Source organism: Phascolarctos cinereus, unplaced genomic scaffold, assembly GCF_003287225.1.
Source record: "Phascolarctos cinereus isolate Bilbo 61053 unplaced genomic scaffold, phaCin_HiC Scaffold_4;HRSCAF=312, whole genome shotgun sequence".
Classification (NCBI taxonomy): domain Eukaryota; kingdom Metazoa; phylum Chordata; class Mammalia; order Diprotodontia; family Phascolarctidae; genus Phascolarctos; species Phascolarctos cinereus.
In genome coordinates this window covers 417,767,651-417,789,334 of record NW_027555847.1, presented here as the reverse complement: position 1 = coordinate 417,789,334, position 21,684 = coordinate 417,767,651, and the positions used below count along the sequence as shown (strand labels likewise).

At 38.0% G+C, this 21,684-nt stretch overlaps 1 protein-coding gene across 1 annotated transcript in view; it reads left to right on the top strand.

The window, feature by feature from the left end:
- The window catches only part of MYO10 (myosin X), a 256,436-nt gene that overhangs the window by 45,880 nt on the left and 188,872 nt on the right, over positions 1-21,684 (top strand). The window contains exon 2 of the mRNA XM_021008633.2: positions 12,877-12,975. Coding sequence (XP_020864292.1) covers positions 12,877-12,975 — 99 coding nt within the window. The remainder of the gene's footprint in view (positions 1-12,876; positions 12,976-21,684) is intronic.

The following is a 21,684-nucleotide window of genomic DNA, read 5'->3' as shown; positions in this document are numbered from 1 at the left end:
GTATAATCAGAGTAGAGCGCTGTGCACTCTAGTGATTTCTTTACCCTTATTGTTATCAAAATTCTGTGATTTTTCTCTCTGCCATGCCACTTTTCTCTCTCCTTCCTCTCTCCTGGAGTCATCTGGGTCCAGTGGCAAGATACAGATCAGGAAGCTGGATGTGGCCCAGGATACAGTGAGAGACCCTGGCCTTTTTCACTTAAGGTCTTTCCCAGGTCTCAGTTTGACTGACACAATGTCCAGTCAGTGATCAAGGCTAGGTAAGAAATGTGTCAAAGAATGGCCTCATTTACCTAGTCAAAGAAAAAAAAAATCAGTCTGAGAGAGGAAGACCCTCAGGGTTTCTGGCCCAAACTGAAACAGTTGCTTATTTACATTCACTCTGAGCCATCTGGGCCAGAGCAATGACCAAGTGAGGCTTGGGCTGAGACCTATTGTTGCCCAATTTGTGAGAGCCAGAGGTCCTTAAGAAAAAAGTCTAGCCTGTAGACTCTAAGATATTTTGCAAGGTTTTAGTGATCAAAATTTATATTCTTTTAGGCAGGGCACCTGTAGGTAAGGGTATGATACCCTATGTGGACAGAGAGAGAGAGGAAGGAGGGAGAGAAAGAGAGAGGAAAGGACAGAGGAAGGGAGTGTAAGAAGGAAGGAATGAGCTGCGTTGCCCAATTGGAACTGGCCAGTTGTGTCCCCAGTGGGGCAGCTACTACTACTCATAGGTTGTTGTTTGTTCATTGTTCTCCAAAAGGACCATGACATCAGGAAGGTGATGCCATGACTTATAAGTGAATTGGATTTAAGTGAGGGAGGGCTGTGCAAAGTTACCAGCCTCACTTTCTCCTCCAGAGCCATCTGGGTCCAGTGGCAAAATATAGATCAGGATGCCTGGAGATGACCCCCCTATTCTGTAGTAAAGGAAACTTCAATATCACTAGTTGGAAACCATCAAATCTAATAAAGTTAAAAAGCCTCCTATTTCCATTTGATAAAAATGATAGGAAAAAAAATTAGAAGAAATATTATTTAAGGACACTATAAATGGAATGACTTCAACTTGAACACTTCATTTCCTAAAATTGAAAATTTGTCAAGATATTGTTTTGTCACCTTCTAGATGAAAACCAAGGAACAAGGACCAGGAGCAACTAGGTGGTAGAGTGGAAGAGCGTTGGCCCTGGAGTCAGGAGTTTAGATTTGGCCCCAAATACTTACTAGCTGTGTGATCCTGGGCAAGTCATGTAACCGTGATTGCCTCTGCCCCCAACCCCTCCAAAAAAACCCAAAAAACAAACAAGGAAGAACTAGAACTCAGTTTGACTTTGGCCCTATATTTAGTTTCCCTTAGTTAGCTTTGAAAATAGTCTATGAGTATTTACCTTGAAATCAGTCAACGGATATTTATTAAGTGCCTGCTATGTGCCAGGCACCAGAAATACAAAGACAAAAAAAAAATTCCTATTCTTAAGAAGCTTACATTCTGTTGTATTAGGGGATTGATCAGAATGTTCTTCATAAAAATGGTATAATCTTTTCTATGGACTTTAAATTAAAAATTCTCCACCCAAAGCCTTAACAATTCTCGTTGTCCCATACACTGTGAAAAATCTTATTAGCCCTACTAATAGGTGACAGATAGGCGGTTACCTGTTCTGACTGACCTGTTTTTTTGACTTCACAGTATTCTATTTTCCCTGTTGTTATATGTAAAACATGCCGTAAAATATGATGTTTCAAATTAACACATTTTTCCTAATGTAAAAAAAAATTTTTTTTTTACCTCCTTAAGTAGTGTGTAGAAAAGACAAAAAAAAGTGAAAAAAATTTTTCAAAGAGCAGGAATTAAGGTGAAATTCACAATGAAGTTGATATCTCTTCCTTTCTTCCTATTAAAGATTTACTTAGCTTTCATATCTGACTGGGACTGCCATGTGACATTTTGCTTTGAAGTTCATTTCAAAGTCTGCCCTGATATAACAGGTCTGAATAGATTTAATTACTTTAGCTCACACCTATACAGAGTTACGTAATACTGTGTTGTATAAGAGAGTAGTCTAGAATTGTCCAGGAGATCTTGGAGTTACATCAACACCAACGGTGTGTGTAGGGATATATTAAATGATAAAAATATGATAAAGGGGAGGGTGTAGAGAGAATAAAAAGTAAACTTGTTTGGGAATTATCCAGAATTGTAACTGAAAAGTTGGATCAACTATCAAAAGCTGCTAATCCAAATAAGGGACACCCAAATGTCTTGACTGATCAGAGAAATGTTTTGTATTCTCCCCACCCCCACCCCTACTCCCAATATAATTTCACACTCCCTGTTTTTCCATTCAGTTAATATTTAGACGAATTACTCCATATTGTGAGACTCTATCTATGCCATAAGGAGCCAAGATAGATTACAAATGTGCAGACACAACATGAATTACATACGGTGGTAGTTTTATACATTACAGTAGTTTTAAAAGCCTCGCGATTTTGTCTTTTGGAGTCATTGACTACTTCCTATATCTTTCTAATGCCCTAGTTTCCTATAAATTCATCCTTGTAGTGAGAGATTTTCAACAGAGGTTTAAAAAACTGCTTAATGGCTGAGATAGTGTCTTTTAGTACTTGATTTTTTTCAAACAGGAATAATGGGATTCACATAAAAGTTATTAGACAGCTGTTGCTTGATCTTGAGCAGTAAGACAGGATTGGGATCATCTTGGGAGAAGACTGCAACCCAAGGAGCCACAGTTAATTCAAGCCTGAGGCATTTATTATCTGATGAGTCATATTTTAAGTTTCAGAGCTGGTTCCAAGGGTAGCACCACAGAACATAGAAGTATTATATTTAGAAAGAAGTCATGCATGTTTTTTCAGGATGTTTCACTGTAAAAGCCTTTGGAGTTATTTGTTGAACAGGATTGTTAGAAGTCTCAGGGAGGATGGGCCCCTTTGGCCCATGTATCTACTTCTCCTTATTTGTTCTTGTCAGTACCTTATTGTTCCTCTTCTCCAACTCTTTTGCCCTCCCCCTTCCCCCTTTTGGCTTGGGAAGTTATTTTTCATATTGTAGGCAGTCATCTTTTGTTTCAAATCCCTTCCAAATTGTGGTACTCCAGTAAGGGTTTTCAGTTATACAGTGTAGCCTGAAAAGCGGATTCCTTGGGAAAATCTGCTTTTTTATGCAGAGTTGGCCATTTAATAAAGTTTTTTTTTTATTATAAATCATCTAAATCAGAACTATCTGCTTGCCTTACAGCTACCGGACAAAAATATCTCCACGCATATCTCATATTCATTCTAATTCAGTTGAAGGTAAAATGGAGGTCACCATAGGAAAAACTGGGGAAAAAAGCAATTTCTCTTTTATCACTAAACTCTCTTCTCTTCACCCCGTTATCTTCTGCTTGGCAGTGACCTCTTCTATTGTTTTAGATTCGAGTCCTCACTTGGGCATTTATAAACTCTATGACTTTGAGCAAATCACATCCTTACTGGGCCTTAAATTTCCTGTTTTGTAAACAGCAGAGAAAGTGATATCTTTCTTAACTCCCAGGGTTATTTGGAGGATCCTATAATTTATAAAAAAGCTCTTGAAGCAACTGTCTAAGCATAATGTATTTTTATTTATGTTGTGAATTCACCTCTCTTTTATCACAAACAAGCAGGATCTGGTAACCAGTCATTTAACCGGGTTCATTGGTTGACATTGTATATGAACTGATCACACTGAGTTTAAGTGAAAGTCTAATTCTGAAATGAATCAGTGGCTAAAGAAATTATTAGGCTGATGTTGGCAGCCCTCTAGGTAATTCAGATTTGATCCTTGGGTAATTCTGGAGTGGAAGGATCATTATCAGCCTCTTTTACCCCCAGATAACCTACTGTTTCTTTGGGGAGGTATAGTTCAGTTGATTGGCACTTAGTAAGCATTTAATAAATGCTTCTTTATTCATTCATTTCAGGTAGTGTCTAGAAGTCTGTGTTTATCTCTTTTTTTATCAGCTTTTCTAGACCTTTCCCAATACTGACGATTCTGTCTCATATCACAACTCTTCTTGATGCCTTTCTCTACCTGAGCACAGGTCAAGTTTACCCCTTCCCACCTGTCACCTTACCTTAATTGCTGCCCTGTTCTTGCCCTCATTAGATGACCTAGGATGGAGCCAGTTGGCTACTGTGGCTCGTCCAGTAAGTTTTAACGTTTCTGATATAGAAGTGCCATTAGAATTCACTTTTTATTTTGTTTTTTGTTTGTTTGTTTGTTTTTGGCTAGGCAGTGGGGTTAAGTGACTTGCCCAGGGTCACACAGCTAGTAAGTATTATGTGTCTGAGTCCGCATTTGAACTCAGGTCCTCTGAATCCAGGGTCGGAGCTTTATCCACTGTGCCACCTAGCTGCCCCTAGAATTCACTTTTTAAATATTACTAAATATTAAATAGTAAATAGTAATAAAAGGTACAGTTGTCATTACAAACTATAAAAATAACATATGAGATTATATACTATCTTCTGAGAAGTAATGTTTAAGCCCAAGATGGGTGAATTATTTGAGACTTAGTTGGGTTTTTTTATTTTTTACAGTCATGATGGTGATTCCTAGTTTCAAAGTGGGTTCCAGTATTAGTATGGTAGGCAGAGCAGAAGTGTGTTGGATATTCAAGAAATAAAGTATAATGGTACTGAGGTACATCTGTTTTAGGGTCATAGGAGAGTTCTGTTTTCTTCTGCTAGAGATTTTCCATTCTGACTTGGAACTGAAATAAGAGAACAAAAATGGAAAATAGGGAAACAATACAGGCAGATCATTGCCCAGTGCACTTGACTTTGTATTCTAACAAAATTCTAGGAAGTATTAATAAAGGGACAGTTTGTGAATGTATAGAAAAATGAAACAGTAATCTTGAAGAACCAGTATGGCTTCATAAAAAAAAAAAGGCCCTGATGGGTTAACCTCATTTGCCTTTTTTTTTTTAATTTGGTTGCTGGTAGGTCAAGAGAATGTTTAGATTTGGAATGTCTCATGTTTTCTTTGCGTACAATACGAAGAGATGTGTCCACATGTTCTTGGAGTAGTCAATAAATAGTTTGATGTCAGTTTAAAAGGAGATACCCCAGGGATCTGTGCTTTGGCCCTTGCTGTTTACAGATTTTATCAATGGTTTGGATAGAGGCAAAGTTAGTATACTTAACAAATTTGCAGATGATGCAAAGCTAGGAGAAAGGGCTAATTAATACACTAGATGACAGGGCTGAAACATCTTGACAAGTTCAAACAATGGACTGAATCTAATAAAATGAAGCATAATAGGGAAAATCTTAATTGTAAGTTCGAAAAAAAATCAACTCACCTTTAAGGAATGGCTAGACAGTAGTTTTCCTCAAAGCAATTATGGAATTTTAGTGGGCTTCAAGTCTAAAAGTATGATATGGCAGCTAAAAACACCCCAATCTTAGGCTCCATTTAAGAGAGGCTCAGTGTTCAGACAATAGAGGAAATAAATTGTCAGAAGCACATCTGGAGTAGTATACTTGATTTTGGTTACCATATTTTAGGAAGAACTTTGATATGTTAGGGAATGTTTAAAGAATAAACAGATTCAACACTGTGCCATATGAGGATTGGCTGAAAGAACTGGGAGATGTTGAATCTGGAGAAGAGGAGACTTGGAAGTGACATGATAACTGCCTTGAAGTATTTGAAGTACTTTTGTGTGGACTTGTGTTGCTTGGTCCCAAAGTGAAGAACTCTTACCAAGAGGCAAATTTAGATGCAGTATAAGGAAAAACATAACAATTAAGGCTACCCTAGAGTAGGATGTGTTATTTCAAGAGGTTTCGGGTTTCTCCTCACTAGAAGTCTTCAAGCAGAGACTGAATGACCACTTGTGGGACATGTTTAAGAGGGGATTCTTGTTCCTTTGTGACCTCTCATGTCTCTTCTCACACTGAGATTCTCTGCTTATGTGTGTCTTGGATAAGCTCGAGATTTTCTAAATTCATGCTTTGTGGCTGGAACAAGATTTTAATATATCTAAGTCTATATATTCACCTGAAAAGCAAGTAGAACTTGAGATCTTTAGGAGAGAGGGTACAATGAGGTGGTTTAATTTCTATCATTCTTTTTTTAAGAATAAGAAGAAATAGATTAATTGGGGCCATAAATGCAAGGAAAAGTCTGTCAGAGGAATTACCATGCAGAATATGTGACGGTTCCATCTAATCCAGGATTTGGACTATAAAATGAAATACCATTCATCCAGACCCAGAAATATCTAATCCAAGAAGAATTCTGGCACTTTGATAAGTAAAAGCAAGAAAAGTTTCATGGTTTATCAGTAGCAAGACTATCTTTTTAGAGTATAAAAACTGTTGCTCTAGTATAACACACACATACTATCTCTCTTGTAACTATATGTAAGGAGACATTTTGACACCCCCCCCCAAAAAAAAAAGCTGTTTCCAAAGTTATCGGTGATCTGGTAAATCCAGTGCCTTCTTGACTCTGTATCATTTGACACAGTCCATTACTTTCTTCTCTATAATTTCTACTCTAACTTTTGTGATACTCTTTCCTGCCTCCTCACTTGCCTGTCTTAGGCTTCTTTGCTAGGTCATCATTCCTGTACTGCCCTGTTTGTATCCCCAGATCTCTGTCCTGGTCTGCAGGCTGCCTTCTGTTTCTACACTCTCTGCATATGATTCCCAAATTTGTATGTCCAGCTCTAATAATTCTCTAGAGCTGTAGTAAAGGACTGCAATTGCCTTCTTGAACATCTCGCCACCAGGACATCACATAGGCATCTCAAATTCAACTTATCTAAAACAGAACTCCTAATCTTCTCTCCCAACTCCAAACTTGCATGTTAATGTTGTAGGCACCACCATCCTTTTAATCACCTAGGTTTACAATATTAGAGTCATCCTCCAAAGCAGGTTGTGTGTATTACAGGTCCTGGCTAAATACTTTTATTTTTCAGTAATTTCAATTGTATCTGACTCTTTGTGACCCAATTTGGAGTTTTCCTGCAAAGATACTGGAGTGGTTTGCCATTTCCTTCTCCAGCTCACTTTACAGATGAGAAAACTGAGGCAAACAGGGTTAATTGATTTGCCCAGGGCTTCACAGCTAGTAAGTGTCTGAGTTGGGATTTGAATTCAGGTCTTCCTGACTCCAGGCCCAGTGCTGTATGCACCATGTCACCTAACTGCCCCAATACTGTTGACTAATCCTTTGTAATTCCTTCTCTTTCATTGCTGTGTTTAATCAGTTGACAAGTCCTTTCAATTCAATATTTCTCAAATCAGTTTCAGTCCTAGTTTATACCCTCATTACTTCTTTCCTGGAATATTGTAATAGCTTCCTACTCCCTGTTTAATTGAAGTCTTTTCTTTCTAAACCATCTTGCACACAGCTACCAAAAGCAAAGGTCTTGACCATGTTAACTCCCCTCTTGAAGACTCTTCAGTGCCTGTTGCTAAATTTATGAGTTTGAATTTATCCTAGAGTCATTTGAAGTCCCTCACAGTTTGGCACCAGCCTGCCTTTTCAGATTTATTTCATGTTACTCCCCTCCCACATTTGATGTTATATCTTTTCTATTACTTTAACTTGGTGTTCCCATCATCTACCTCCATGGAGCCTTTGCATAGCTTGAGCCTTAGGGGTAGAATGCTAGTTTTCTTTAGCTCTGCTTCTTAGAAGCTTAGAAGCTTCCTTCTAGGCTTTTCCAAGAAGTGTTTTATGATCACACTATGGCTTAGTCTTCTTTCCTTCTTCCTCAAAATAGAATTACACATTTTAATGTCATTTCTCCTCAGTAGAATGGGGAAAATTCTTGAGTTTCTCTGTAGCCTGATTTCAGTACAATGTCTGTGACATTGCAGCCTTATTTTGAGTGTCAGCATAAAAGGTTGGGTATGGAAGGCAACTCTTATTCCCCACCCAAAGTTTAATATTTTGGCAAATTTGTCGCTGTTGTATGCTTTTATAGTTGTTACAGGAGCCTGCTTTCTGAAGTTAGTAACAGGAAGAACTGAAGTATAAAAGCTTTGAGCTCAAAGAAAGTACAAGAACTGGCTATGTTAAAAAAAAAGAGGTGTAGGACCACTGAAGTATTTAAGCTAGCTATTAAAATAAAACACACAAAAGAACTAATCTTTTGTGTTATGCTTTCAACTTTTCCTTGCCCAGAAGACATTTAAGAGGCTGGCAAACAGAAAGTAGCACTGATAGTATCATTGCTTGACTTCTAGAGATTTTTGCTTATCAGCAGCTATTCATACCTGGCCAAGAGACCTTTGAAATATAGGAGTGTGTGTTTCTATTGGATCCTGTAATGCTGTGTCAACACTATTTAAACTTGAATGGCCAGCAGTTAAGGGAGGGGTGAGCATGTAGGAGACCAAAACTTTGAACCAAAAACACTTAACAGAATATGACCTGACGGGTATCAGAAAACACTAACTGTAATTAGCTTTTTCCTTTCTAAGGATCATAGGATTATAGATTTAGGGTTAGAAGAACCTTTTAGAAGTTTTTAAGACCATTCTCCTCATTTTGTAGAGGAGGAACTAAAGACTTGAGAGGTGAGGTTAGGGCCCTATGAAACTAGTCAATGAAATGAGTCAAAATTAATTAACCAACACCAGTTGACAGGTTTAGTTATCTTGGTAATGTTGTTAATGAGTGAGTTGTTTTATTAAATGGCCCAAAAGCCCAAGAAACATTTGGATAAGGCTAACAGGTGAGCTGTAATAATTGAGAATGTGATTTTATAAATTAAATAATTTGTAGAGAAAATTTGAAATGAGTCAGGTCTTCAGCAAGTTGCTTACTTTGAGACCCTTACATTTATGATCTATTATGAGGTAATATCTTCTATCATAGTCCTCTAATGGCTCATTGTGGTATACAGGTAACCCGGAGTTGCCTGTTCTGAGCTTCATGTTCCTCATCTGTTAGAAGAGAGGATTGTACTACATGACTTCTGAGTTCTGTTCCAGTTCTGACTCTATTATCCTAAGATTTTGAGGGGTGTTTATATGAAAGACTTGTTCTGTTTGGTCTAGGAAGACAGAACATTTAAATGTTTTTTTGATGCCTTTAGGTCATCTAATAAAATCTTTTCTACCACCTCCTTCTCCTTTAGTTTCTTTAACACTGTTCTTCCTGGTTCTGGTCCTCCCACCTGTCTGATCTGTCTGATCTTCCTTAATTCTTGTTCTACCCTTGCCTTTTAAATGTGGGAATCTCCCAAGGCATTCTAATTTGTCCTCTCATTTCTCTACACTCTATTTCTTGTTGAATTTATCTGCTGCTTTAGTTATCACTGCTGTGCGTGCAACTCCTAAATCTACCTTTCCAGCCATATTTTCTTCTCTTATTCCAGTTCTCCATCTCCATCCATCTGTTAGACATGGCCACTTGGATATCCCATCAGCATTCAGACCTAAAATGTTTAGGACTGAACTCTTCATATATTTAGCCCCCTCTTTTTCCCTGACTTTTCCCAATTTCACTTTTTCAGTTGAGGTCACTATCGTTCTCTGAGCCACCCAAGCTCAGAACCTCACAGTCATCTTTTACTTGTCTTTCTATCCACCTACTCAATTGCCAAGTCATAGGGTCATAGATTTAGAGCTGTGAGGGACCTTAGAGGTCATCTATTTCAACCTCTATTTTTTACAGATGATACTGAGATCCAGAGAGGCCCAAGGTCGCAGAAGTAAATTACGAGTGGCAGAAGCAGAATTTGAAATGGAATCACCTGACTCTAAATATAATGCTCTTTCTACTGGGCCACTGCTGCCTACTCTGGATAGGGGTGGGTCCCTGTTCCTTGCACACAGTAAACTCCTAGAGAGAAGACTGGACCCAATTGTGTTTTTATCTTCCTTTCCCTCTGGCTTGGAAGTCCTTTCCTCTTTAGCTTTCCTTGCCATAACTGCCCATTTGGCTTCCTATTATGTATGGGATGTGATAAAAATTCAGCCTGTCATAATCTGCAACCTGCAGATTACAAAAAGGCAACCCTGCCTTTTAGCTTTATAAGCCTGAGATAATGTAAGCACAAAGACTCCTAGTAGAGGACTGTTATTTTTTTCTCCTTGAATTTACTCTCTACCTATTGTGTGCCATAATAAATTGTTGCTGAATTGAATTCACACACTCCTCTGTTCTAGCCAAACTGATAAAGAACCTGTTGTTTTCTGACCTCCAAAAACTTTCACTTCTAGGATTATGGGGGTTTCAGTGGACTGCAATCCCCATGTGAGTCAGCAGTGTGATATAGCAGCCAAAAAAGGAAAAACTGGTGCAGTTTTGAGCTACCTTAGCTTACTGTTTTCTTCCCCTTTCAGGCCTAATCTGGAACATTGTGATTATTTTGGGGCACCACATTATAAGAAGGACATTGCTAAGCTGCAGTGTCCAGAGGAGGGCAACCAGGATGGTCAAAGGCCTTGAGTGCACAACATGTGAATCAGTGGAAGGAATTGGCCCTGGGCGAGGCCAGGGGCCAGGAGACCACATAGGTGTCTTAATATATTTGAAAGGCTGTCATGTGGACAAAACCAGGAGCAATAAGTGGAAGTCCCTAAAGAAGCCAATTTAACCTTGATGTCAGGAAAGAAATTCCTAACAATCTGAGCTGTGGGCTCCCTTCCTTGAAGGTCTTCAAGCAGAGGCCAGCTGGTCACTTGATGCATATATCTCAGTGGAGATTCCTTTGGTGTGTGGGTTAGACTATAGTTGGCTGCTTAGATTCTTTCCAACCCTCAAATTCTGTAATCCTCTCAGAAAAATGTAGGGTCTTTGGGTTTTACCCTTTTGTTAGGGCTTGATCTAGTCCTATTGTGTCAAACCTTGGGTGTCTAACACAGTACCTTGAATACAGGAGGTGCTTAGTAAATATTTTTTGGATTGAATTGTGCTCCCTCCCTATTTCCATATTTCGGAATCTTTTTTCTCCCTTTCAAAGCTCAGCTTAGAGACTACCTCCTCAATAAAATCCCATTATGTATTATCAGGGTACGACAGGAGTTTTGGGTTCTTTATGGCAGGTGCCAATGGAAACCAAATGTAATGTTACATCTTTTTAAAATTATTCTTTCAATTTTTATGGTTGATAGTATGGTTGAAGTACCTGAAATTTCAGTTAAATTCATCTATCAGCTCTCTAATTGAACCCTCTCTCTTTTTTTGTACGTATAATTTAAAAATAAAAAGCTACGTGACATAAAAAGAAGTCATGACATTTATAAAGTGGGATTACATTCTACTAATAATGCGTGCAGAGAGGCTAGAGTCTCCTAAGGATTCTTTTTGACAGCAGCTGTTTGCTAATAACTGACCAAAATTGATAGGCAGCTGCACATGTCCTTTTTATCAATGTAGTATTGTTTTCAGATAAGTTTAGGGATGGTCAGCCCCACTTTGAATTCAGAAAGCATGTGACTATGACCTATGAATATGAGTAGTGTGAACCTGAACTTATTAAAACTACTTGGGTTTAGCTCTTCTTTTACATGGTAATCTCCTATCACAGGAAGCATACTTTATATCTTAAAATATTGTAGATTCATAATTTTTGTTGTATTGTGTAGAAAATTAACACCAAGCAACATCAAATCCTATACTAGAAGAACACATGAAAATGGATTTTTTGTTCATCTAGATCACAGTGAGCAAAAATAGTTCATTTCAGGTCAGCAGTATAAACCTATGCCATTAATGGCTTTTCAATAGGGAAAGGAATTACACAGTGTAATACCGTGATTCTTATGCCCAGCTTTGCAGCACGTTGACTCCGTGTTGTAAAATAATAGGTGGAAGAAACTCAGAAATACAAAGCAGTAGAGTATAAATTAAAAATGGGAAAGAAATCAGTGCTGTGAGTCACCTTTTGAAGCAGTCAGTATGCATTTATTAAGCACTTGCTATGGACCTGGCTCCAAAAACTTGGCTTAGGAACGCGTTAGGCAAATGTTTCCAAATTTTTAATTTAAGAGGAGTAAGCATATTTCCATTTCCCCCTCTATAGAGACATTTTGATCCTTTTTGTGAAATTGCTTACCCTCCTTTTTTTTTCTTCTTTTTTTTCTTTTTTTTGTTGGTGAGGCAGTTGGGGTTAAGTGACTTGCCCAAAGTCACACAGCTAGTGAGTGTTATGTGTCTGAGGCTGGATTTGAACTCAGGTCCTCCTGCCTCCAGGGCCAGTGCTCTATTCACTGTACCACCTAGCTGCTCCTTCCCCTCCTTTTTTTTTGAAAAACAAGATACAGGTTGCAGGGTAAATTATTGAGGAGAAATATGTAGAAATGAAGGTAGTATAAAAAGAAGATATACCAACATCTTTTTGTTGTTGTTAAAGACTAGGTCTTCCTACCTTACCCAAGCTAAAAGTATGTTTACTATTAATGGGCTAGATCCTACCTACTACACTTATGATTTGGGCTGGTTCATGTTTTCATTAGGCAGCCTGGTAGGCCTCTTTCCCACTCCTACCCCTCCACACCCCCTCTACCCCCACCTTGGTGGGCATACAATGGTAATACCAAACTTAATGTGGGCACCCAAGCTCAAGAGATTACCTCCAGCATCAGCCTTCCCAAGTGGCCGGGGTTATAGATGTTTGCCTCTATGCCTAGACTTTTGGTCAAGCGAGCTCTGTTCTTCCCCCTCTCCCAAAGCTATAGTTGTGTGCTGAGACTAAATGTAGGATAGAGATTTGCTTGCTTAAAAGAGAGATTCTATGGGTGATATTTTAATTTTTAAATGATCTTTTTTATTAGGGAAAGGTGTGTAGTAATTATGGCATTTGGGGCAGTTGTGGTTTGTTTTAAAATTCTTTCCATGCTTATTAATGTTCATTTTGTTTGCAGGGAACCCGAGTCTGGTTGCGAGAAAATGGCCAGCACTTTCCAAGCACTGTAAATTCCTGTGCAGAGGGAGTTGTTGTCTTCAGGACAGATTATGGGCAGGTAAGGAGTAGACATATCACTTGTAAACTAGTATCTGGCTTACTTGGCTGTTTTTTCATAAGTTTTGTTGTGGTTTTGAAAATACATACATTTCTTTGTTTTCCAACTGATCTAGCAATATTCAAAGAAGAATACAAAGTTTCATGAATGTCTTAGACCCACTAAAATTCTTTCAAAATGAACGACACAAACAAAATATGACAAGAGGGCTTTTAACTACATTCTGTAATATTCATAGAGCATCAATAAACAACCTAGATATCTGTCAGGCACCAGAGGGGTGCACTAGTTGGTATTAGCTATTTTAATTAAAAATACTATGATTAGTTAATAAGCTTATCTTAGATTATTAGATACCTGATTGGTTATGAGCAACTTTATTCATTTTCCAGATTTGGGTTTATTCATTTCATTTTTTTCTTGATCTTGTGCATCTCAAACAATTTAAGAATAAAACTTTGAATCTGGAAACAAATTTTAGAGTTTTATCAGTGCTGTAACAGCAGTTTTTGTGCTAGAGGCATGGAGCTCCAAATATACCAGCAAATCAACTTCTTAATACAAGTTTGGGGCAGGACATCCTGGGACACAAGGCCCTGTGTGTGGAGAGATTCAGGACACAGTGAGATTTGTGGGGTGGGGAAGAGGTGAAGGGAAGAAGGACTGGGAAAGGGTCAAAGTTGGGAAGGAGTTCTCTTGGAGTTGCTAGCACCTCCTCCCTTCCTTTTCTAACTGTTTATTACTAACTCAGAGGCAACCCCTTTGTAGTGGATAGATAGCCAGCGTTGGAGGCAGAAGCTGTAGGTTCATTTCCTACCTTGGACATATATTTGCTATATTCCTGCATTGTCAGCCAACAGATTTCTTATTCATGTGCCCTGTACAAAATACTAGTAAGTCATTTAACCTCTTAGTATCCCAGGCACCTCTCTTAAACTATAATTTACAGAACAGGTACTTGTTTATATTAAGCAGTAGAAATCATTTCCTCATCAGGAGGAGTAGGAGTTCCCTATACCAGTGAAGTCATGGATCTGCTCCAAAAAACGGGTTCTTATTAACTGGGCCCTAAGCCCTAGCTCAGGTGCTTAGAGTGCAAGTAATGTCATTGTCTTTTATATTCTGGCCTCCTGGAGCAAAATGCCAGTGAACCATCCCTAGTTATGGCCCTGGGTTATATTTATTATTTTATAGAAGTTAAAGAGAAAGTTTCAAGATCTAATTTTTCTCCATATTTTTCTTGTAGGCAGCATTACAATCTTAGAACAAGCAGTGAATCTTCTTTTCATGTTGAGGTGGAATATAGAATAGAGGGGATGTTACATAAAGTAATTTGCAAGCCTTGAAGCCCTTATATATGTTAGCTATTATTATGTACCAGTGCTTGATACTTTGTTAGATCTGTGATCTCATCAATGGACACATTATCTCCATAAGTAAAAATCACAATCCGTCTGTGCCTTCTTATCTTGTGCAGTCCTTTTCTGTGGTACAGAGCAAGAATATAGAGTTGGGGGGGGGTGGAGATGTCCATGAAATTGTTTTTTAAAATCTTTTGATAACTATATATCAATATAATTGATTTTATGCATTTAAGTAAATAAATAAAATAAGTGCATATAATTTATTTTATGTATTTAAAAGCATCATTCTGAATAGACCATAATCTTCACCAGAATTCCAAAGGCATCCATATGTCACACAAAAAAAAGTCAAGAACCCCTGATTTGGAGGTAGTCAAAACTTGGGTTTAGTCCTGCCTCAGATATTTAGTAGTCATGTGATCCTGACAAGTCATGGAGCCTCTTTGGGCCTCAGTATCCTGATCTGTAAAGTGAAGGGGTGGACTTCCAAGATCCCTTTTAGTTCTTTAACTCTTTGATCCTATAGTCTTGAGTAGAGAATTCACAGGGAATCTACCCATTGTGCTTGAGTCCTTCTGCTAGTCTAGGTTTCCTTTCATTTGTAGCCCTTTTCTAATCAGGCTGTTTTGTATACATAATGAAGTTATGAATGGAGTCTCCAGGTTGGTGTGTCAGGATAAATGCTTCAAGATCAGATTGCCACAGTTCATATAGACAAACACCTCAAGAATCAGAATTTTTAAAGGAGGAATGGAGATTTTAGCCACGTTGTTCTCAGCTGCATGTTGTATTAATCCCTGAGAAATTGATTCTTTTTTTAAAAAGGCCATCCTTCTCAAAATGATGTAAACTGATATTCTGTCAATAGTAATTTATATTAATTCATGATTTTTCAAATTTTCTCTCTTTAGATGAAATCCTTGAATGATTTTTCCAATATTATTTGGTGGTAATGTGTTTTTTACTTTTAGATATTAGAAAAATTGGAATACAAAAATTATATGCCTGGTGTCATACAGATTGCCACTGGTAGAACAAGGCCCTAGGACATAGCCGTTTTATCAATATGAAACAATATAAAAAGAGAAAAATAGTGCAGTCTAGTACATCAGAAAGTGATTAAAATGTCTATACTCTTTGGCTCTGAGATTCAATTACTGGTCATATTTACTAAGGAGGACAATGATAAAAAGAGGGACCCTCTTTAATATGAAATAAAAAAACCCACAATTTAAATATCAAAGAATTGGAAACAAAGTTGATAACCTATTGTTTGGGGAATGCCTAAATCTTTCTTGGATTTCAAAAGTCCTTCTAAATATATCCTTTCCCCTCTCCCAATATGGAAAGAGTTTAGTTGAGGATGTAATGATCCCTGTGGTTTTCTGCAGCCACCAAGTCTGAAGGCTTCATATGGGTGGAATTTTTTAAAAAAATTATTTATTTTTAGTTTTCAACATTCACTTCCATAAGCTTTTGAGTTTTACATTTTCTCCCCCTCCTTCCTTGCCCTTCTCCTCCAAGACGGCATGCGATCGATATAGGCTTTACATGTACATTCATATTAAACATTTTCACATTAGTCATGTTGTGAAGAAGAAGTAGAACCAATGGGGAGGAACCATGAGAAAGAAGAGACAAAATAAAACAACCACAAAAGAGAGCAAATAGTATGCTTCGATCTGTATTCAGACTCCATAGTTCTTTCTCTGGATGTGGATAGACAGCATTTTCCATCCTGAGTCTTTTGGAGTTGTCTTACATCCTTGCATTGCTGAGAAGAGCCAAGTTTATGAAAGTTAGTCATCGCAAAATGTGGCTGTTACTGTGTACAGAGTTCTCCTGGTTCTGCTTACTTCTGGGTGGCCTAGTAGTTATCCCAGCACTGCCAGAGTCCATCAGGAAGCTGAGCCTTCCCTCCATTCTCCTGAGGGAATCCTGGCCCTCTTCCCTCAGACTCTTGGTGCCTTTTTTTCTAACTTTTTTTTTTTGAAAGAGGGCAAAGGATCCAATATGATTATTTTTATTTTGATTAAAACTCAATGATACAAACTTGTCAACACTCCTAATTATGATTGGGTTTATGATGTTAAGGAAGCAGGTAGGGCAGAATAGGGGTGGGAAGGGCAATTGATGTAGTAGAGGATACTTATCCCTGCCTTTGAAATTATATTAACCTTCCAAATAGCTATATGCAGGCAATTTGGAAGGCCAAGCTGCTTTAGTTGTTTCTGAGTTCTTGGGTAGAGCTAGGGCCTGAGGATGTATCCATGGTTTCTTTTCTGTCAATTAGAAGGTTAACTCTCAATTGCAAGTGGCTTAGGCCTAACCTGAAGGGAGCAGTGTTTCTCAGCATCTCTGGCTTTTTTCATAGTTGTCCACAACTTACCTTTTCCTTTCTTTCATCTTGACTCATTTCAGTCTAATCCTCTCTCCTTCCATCCTTCTGACTTAATATTACCATATGCTTAGGATTCAGGGCCCGTTTTCACTATGCCTTTTCTTGTCAATTCCACTGGCAACTCAGGCTGGGTTCTCCCTTGTCCCAACAGGGTGATCTTATAGTACACTTCTAAGCAGTCAGTCCAGAGCTTCTTGACCTAGGTTTAGTGCTGCCTTTAGTGTCGAAGATGAAGGGAACAGAAGAACTGCTATTCTAGTACCTTTTCAGGCGAGGGTTAATGGGAGGATGCAGCACAGGAGACAAGGTATTAGCAGGCGGAAAAAAATACAGACAAAGGTCAGTCTTGGAACATGGATGCTTGGTCATTATAACTGTTTTCCCTTCGTTGTAAATTTTTGCTTATGTAATTAATCATTAACAATAATTTATGTGAAATCATACAGTTGTAAGGCATCTTAGAATGATAAGGTATTTAGTATTGTAATGTACTTTCAACTTAAAGAGAGGAAACATGCTGAGTGTCATCACCATAATAACTACTGCAGAGGGAGGCAGTGTAATATAGTGGGCAGAGAGCTGGTATAAAAGACAGAAGTCCCCCTGCCACATAGTGACTGTGTGACCCAAGGTAATTCATTTAAGCTCTGAGCGCTCTAGGTAACACATGATGACTAAGTTGCAGAGGAGTAGATCTGCATTGGTCATTTGGAAGTTCCCTGGTCTGTGCCAGTGAAATCGCAAGTCAGGTCCTATCCAGCCCCTGTGGAGAGAAGAAGTAATAATTGATCTAGTGGAGAATGGTCTTCCATTGATTGAAAGCAGGATTAATCATGTACAGTACAGTGGTAGACTCCAAACACAGACATATATAACCAGAAATTTGAAAACACACACAAAAAACCCCCACAAGAATACTAGGTATAAGGTATTATTTAGATTTGGTCCTTTGGATGTATGTATGAATATAATACTTTACAAAAAAATTATTTTGCAACATTGTACTCAGAGAATTTCATTTTTTCTCCTTCATTAAAGAGAACTTTTAAAAAAATTGTCCAAATGTTCAGTTACCATAATGGAGTTTAAATTTTTGATTGGCCTGGAATAGACAACCTAAGACAGATTTACTATAAAATTGTTCATAAAATAAATGCTTTAATCATGCATTGAAATAGAATTTTACACTAAATAGCATAGTTGTGAATGAAAGGTAAGCCAGTCAGTATGGATCAGTAGAGTTAAGTAAGTGGGACAAAAGTTTTGGTTAGCGTATGCTAACTGTGTTTTCTGAACTGCAGATCTGACAAAGGACTTTTTTCCCCCTGAGGTACAGTCTGACTCACAATTTTGTGGTATGGTGTGCAATTTGTCCCAGTACAGAGGGACGGAGATAGAAGAAATCCTAGCCGACTCGACTCAGTATAAGCCTTGGACTTCCTGACTCTTGACTTTGACCTTTTTGTTTGCTCTTTCAGACCCTATTCTCTTCCCTTAAGGCCTCTTCTTGTGTCTTGTTTAATGCCCTCATTACAGGCATATATTGCCTACTTTCATACCACCCCAAGCCATGATCATTGATTCCTATGCCACAAGCTTCATTTTGACAGAATTATACTTAAAAAGACATTTTTTTCATTGAAGGACTAAAGATTAATGGTATTTCTCTGAATGAATGGTAAAATGTCTGATTTGTCCCTTGAGCCATGCAGTCTCACTGTGGGACAAAATATTTGGGCTTTTTGTGACCTCATTTAAAAGTCACACCGTTAGCCATTTGTGCTCATTTTATCCCCGAAATAACTTAAAAAAATTTTTTTTGACCCTTTAAACATCTGCTCTGACCTCATTTCCCTGCTCAGAGATCTTTAGGATCTCCCTACTGGCTGTTAAATAAAATTTAGATATTTTTACCTGGCATTCAAGACCCTTCACAGTCTGGCATCACTGCTTTTCCAGCTTTATCCCTTTTTTGTCCTCTGAGAATCTGACATTTCAGCTCAATTGGACAACTGGACGACCCCTCAAACAGGCAAAAAAAGTTGTCCTTTTCGACCTTCATGTGCTTGCTCAGCACGTTCCTTAATCCTGTCATGCTCTCCTTTCTCCTAGCTCATATGTCCTCTACTTCATGAACCCTTCCTTGGTTTTCCCTGTGCTTTTCTCTCAGACTTCATATAGCACTTTGTTTCACATATCTGCAAAGCTATTAAAACTTAAAACAGTTTGTATTAGACACCCTTATGGTAAATACTGTGCATTCCATGTTGGTATCTTATTACCTTACTAGGCTCTAAACTCTGAAGAGGGCATGATCAATTGTTGCCCTGTCTAAATCTAGTACAGACTCTATTCTATCCCAGTGATTTCTACATAGGAGGCAATTAAGTGTTTATTAGACCTGAACCCCCTAAAGTGGATATTTTTTTAACATTTTTCCTTCTCTACTTTCTTTCCCTTGACATTGACTCATCATCATGGTTTCAATTACCATGTCTATGTACGTGAGTACAAAAATCAATATTTACAGCTCTGACTGCTCTTTTAAGCACCTAACCTGAATGTCCAACTGCATCTCTACCTGGCTGTTTTACCAGAACTTCAGATTCCACATGACTGCAACATGGTTTTATGTCATTGGTGTCCTAGAGCTTCTCCTTCTGACTTGTTTAATTCTTTCAGTGACACTACTATTTACTCACTCTCCTGTGTTCAAAACCTTGGAAGTATTTTTTGCTTTTTCCTCTCCTTCATATCTTAGATCCAATCAGTTACCAAATCCCCTTGTTTCTTCTTCTAGAATATCTTTTCTGCCACTAATTAATAATAATCATGATTATTAGTATCATTTTGGAGGAAGAAAGTGACATCAACAACATGAAAGAAAAACTTGAAAAGCATGAGAAGTGATTCCTTGCTAGATTCAAAGAACATGCAGTAGTGCGCTATTTTGTAGAATTAAGTAAGTGCTAAAGTAGATATTTTGTTTTTGAAAAATTAATGCTCTACTTTCTGGAAAATGCCAAATTTTCGGGTGCAATAATTAACTTGAAGAATCACTTGTTTTTTCCTAATAAACTTAATAAAGCCTCTTAGTGTGTGAAATGGCTGTTGATTTTTCTAGTTGTCTTGTCTCTACATGCTGTCCTACAGAATTTTTGTTTTTTTGTTCGCTAACAATTTAATTACTGACTTCTACAAATTGCTGGCTCTGCTTTCCCACACAACTTTTTTACCTTGCCATTTTCACATCAAGCATAATTAGACATGATTAAAATAAAGTTTTCTCATAAAAAAACAAAACAAAACAAAACCAAGTTTACTGTCTTTTCAGCTTTTTTTTTTTAACCCTAGGAGAAAGTGGTTATTACACAAAGTAACAAAGTAATGAGACCAGCTCCACAGGAAAATGAGCCCTATTGCTCTATAGTCACATTCCATATTCTAGGCCCCATATGTTCTCCTACATAGTAGTTGGAGTTAATGACCTAGTAAGTGATTTTTAAAAATTAGCGTAATTTTCTCATCATGGTGTTTCTCACAAGTTCTCACCCATTTTCAGTCTTTCTTGTTTTCTTTTATTCTTTGTTTCATTGGTGCCTTTTTGTCCTTTTAAAAAATAAGTTGATGCTAATATGTTACAACCTTGTGACTTTTTTGTATCCTCCTCTCCACCACATTATATGCACATATGTGTGTGTATATAATTGATCCTCTCTTGATCATTTTTTCCCTAAAAAATTTATCTCATCAGCAGTTGTAGAACATCTTAAGTTAGTAGGTTGTTTTCCCCGTGTTTCTAGACAGTAGTAGAAAAAAGGGAGCCAGCCAGAATTGTGTACTTGCAACATTAAGGTAGAAAGAGAAAGGATATGGCTTTTGAGGGGAAATGACAGGACTGCAGACGTTTTAGCTCGGCATCAGGTTCTTGGACTAAGAGTTTCCTCTGGAAGTAAGCAGATTATGTGTGCTGGGTCTTAGGAGCCTGGGGATGCCCAGTTCTTTTAGCTGAACCAAAACTGCATTCCTGAATCTTACATGCAGAGACAGCTGTTCCCTTAACAGCCAGCTGCGTGTGAACAGAAATGTGGCAGAAAGAAACTGGCTATTAACAATTAGCTTCTCAAACGTGCACCAGCCTGAGAAATCATTTAGCAGTCAACTCAGGCCTCCACTGAACCATAAGCAGTTAGGGAGAGTTGAGGCTTTCTAAGATTAATAATGTACACCAGCCCATCTCAAGCTGAAAGTGAATTTTGAGGTAGAGGGAAGGGAGAAGAGGGGAGCAGGGCAGGAAAATCTTAGAAGAGAAGCTAAATAGGAGGTCACACGTTAGAAGAGAAAAAGCAGTGGATTAAAATGAAGTCAGCAAGGAAGAAAAGAAAAATGATCTGGAGATAATATTCATGATAAGCTAAAAAGTACTCTTATCACAGGAAACTGAAATCCACTCAACTGAGAAATTTTTGTGGACATAATTTTCATGTTTATAAGCTTTTATGCTTAGACTAAAGTTTGTTTTTTACTCACTACCACCTCCTAAAACTACTTTTTTTTTTGCTTTTTAGTGAGGCAATTGGGGTTAAGTGACTTGCTCAGGGTCACACAGCTAGTAAGTGTCATGTGTCTGAGGCCACATTTGGACTCAGGTCCTCCTGACTCCAAGGCCGGAGCTCTATCTACTGTGCCACCTAGCTGCCCCCCTCAAACTACTTTTTTGATGGGGGAGGTATTGAAAATACATATTCTTTATAACATATATCTGGAAAAAGTGTTTCAAATTGGAGAAAGAACTGAAACTACCTCTTTTGTTGGTCCCTTAAGCCCTTACAGCCTCATAAGTATCATATCTTTATTTTGCCTCTTACCAAATTGCTTTTCTCTTACATTTTGGTATTTCATTTTCTAGCCTATCAAGTGCATGATTTGGGCTTGAAGATGAAA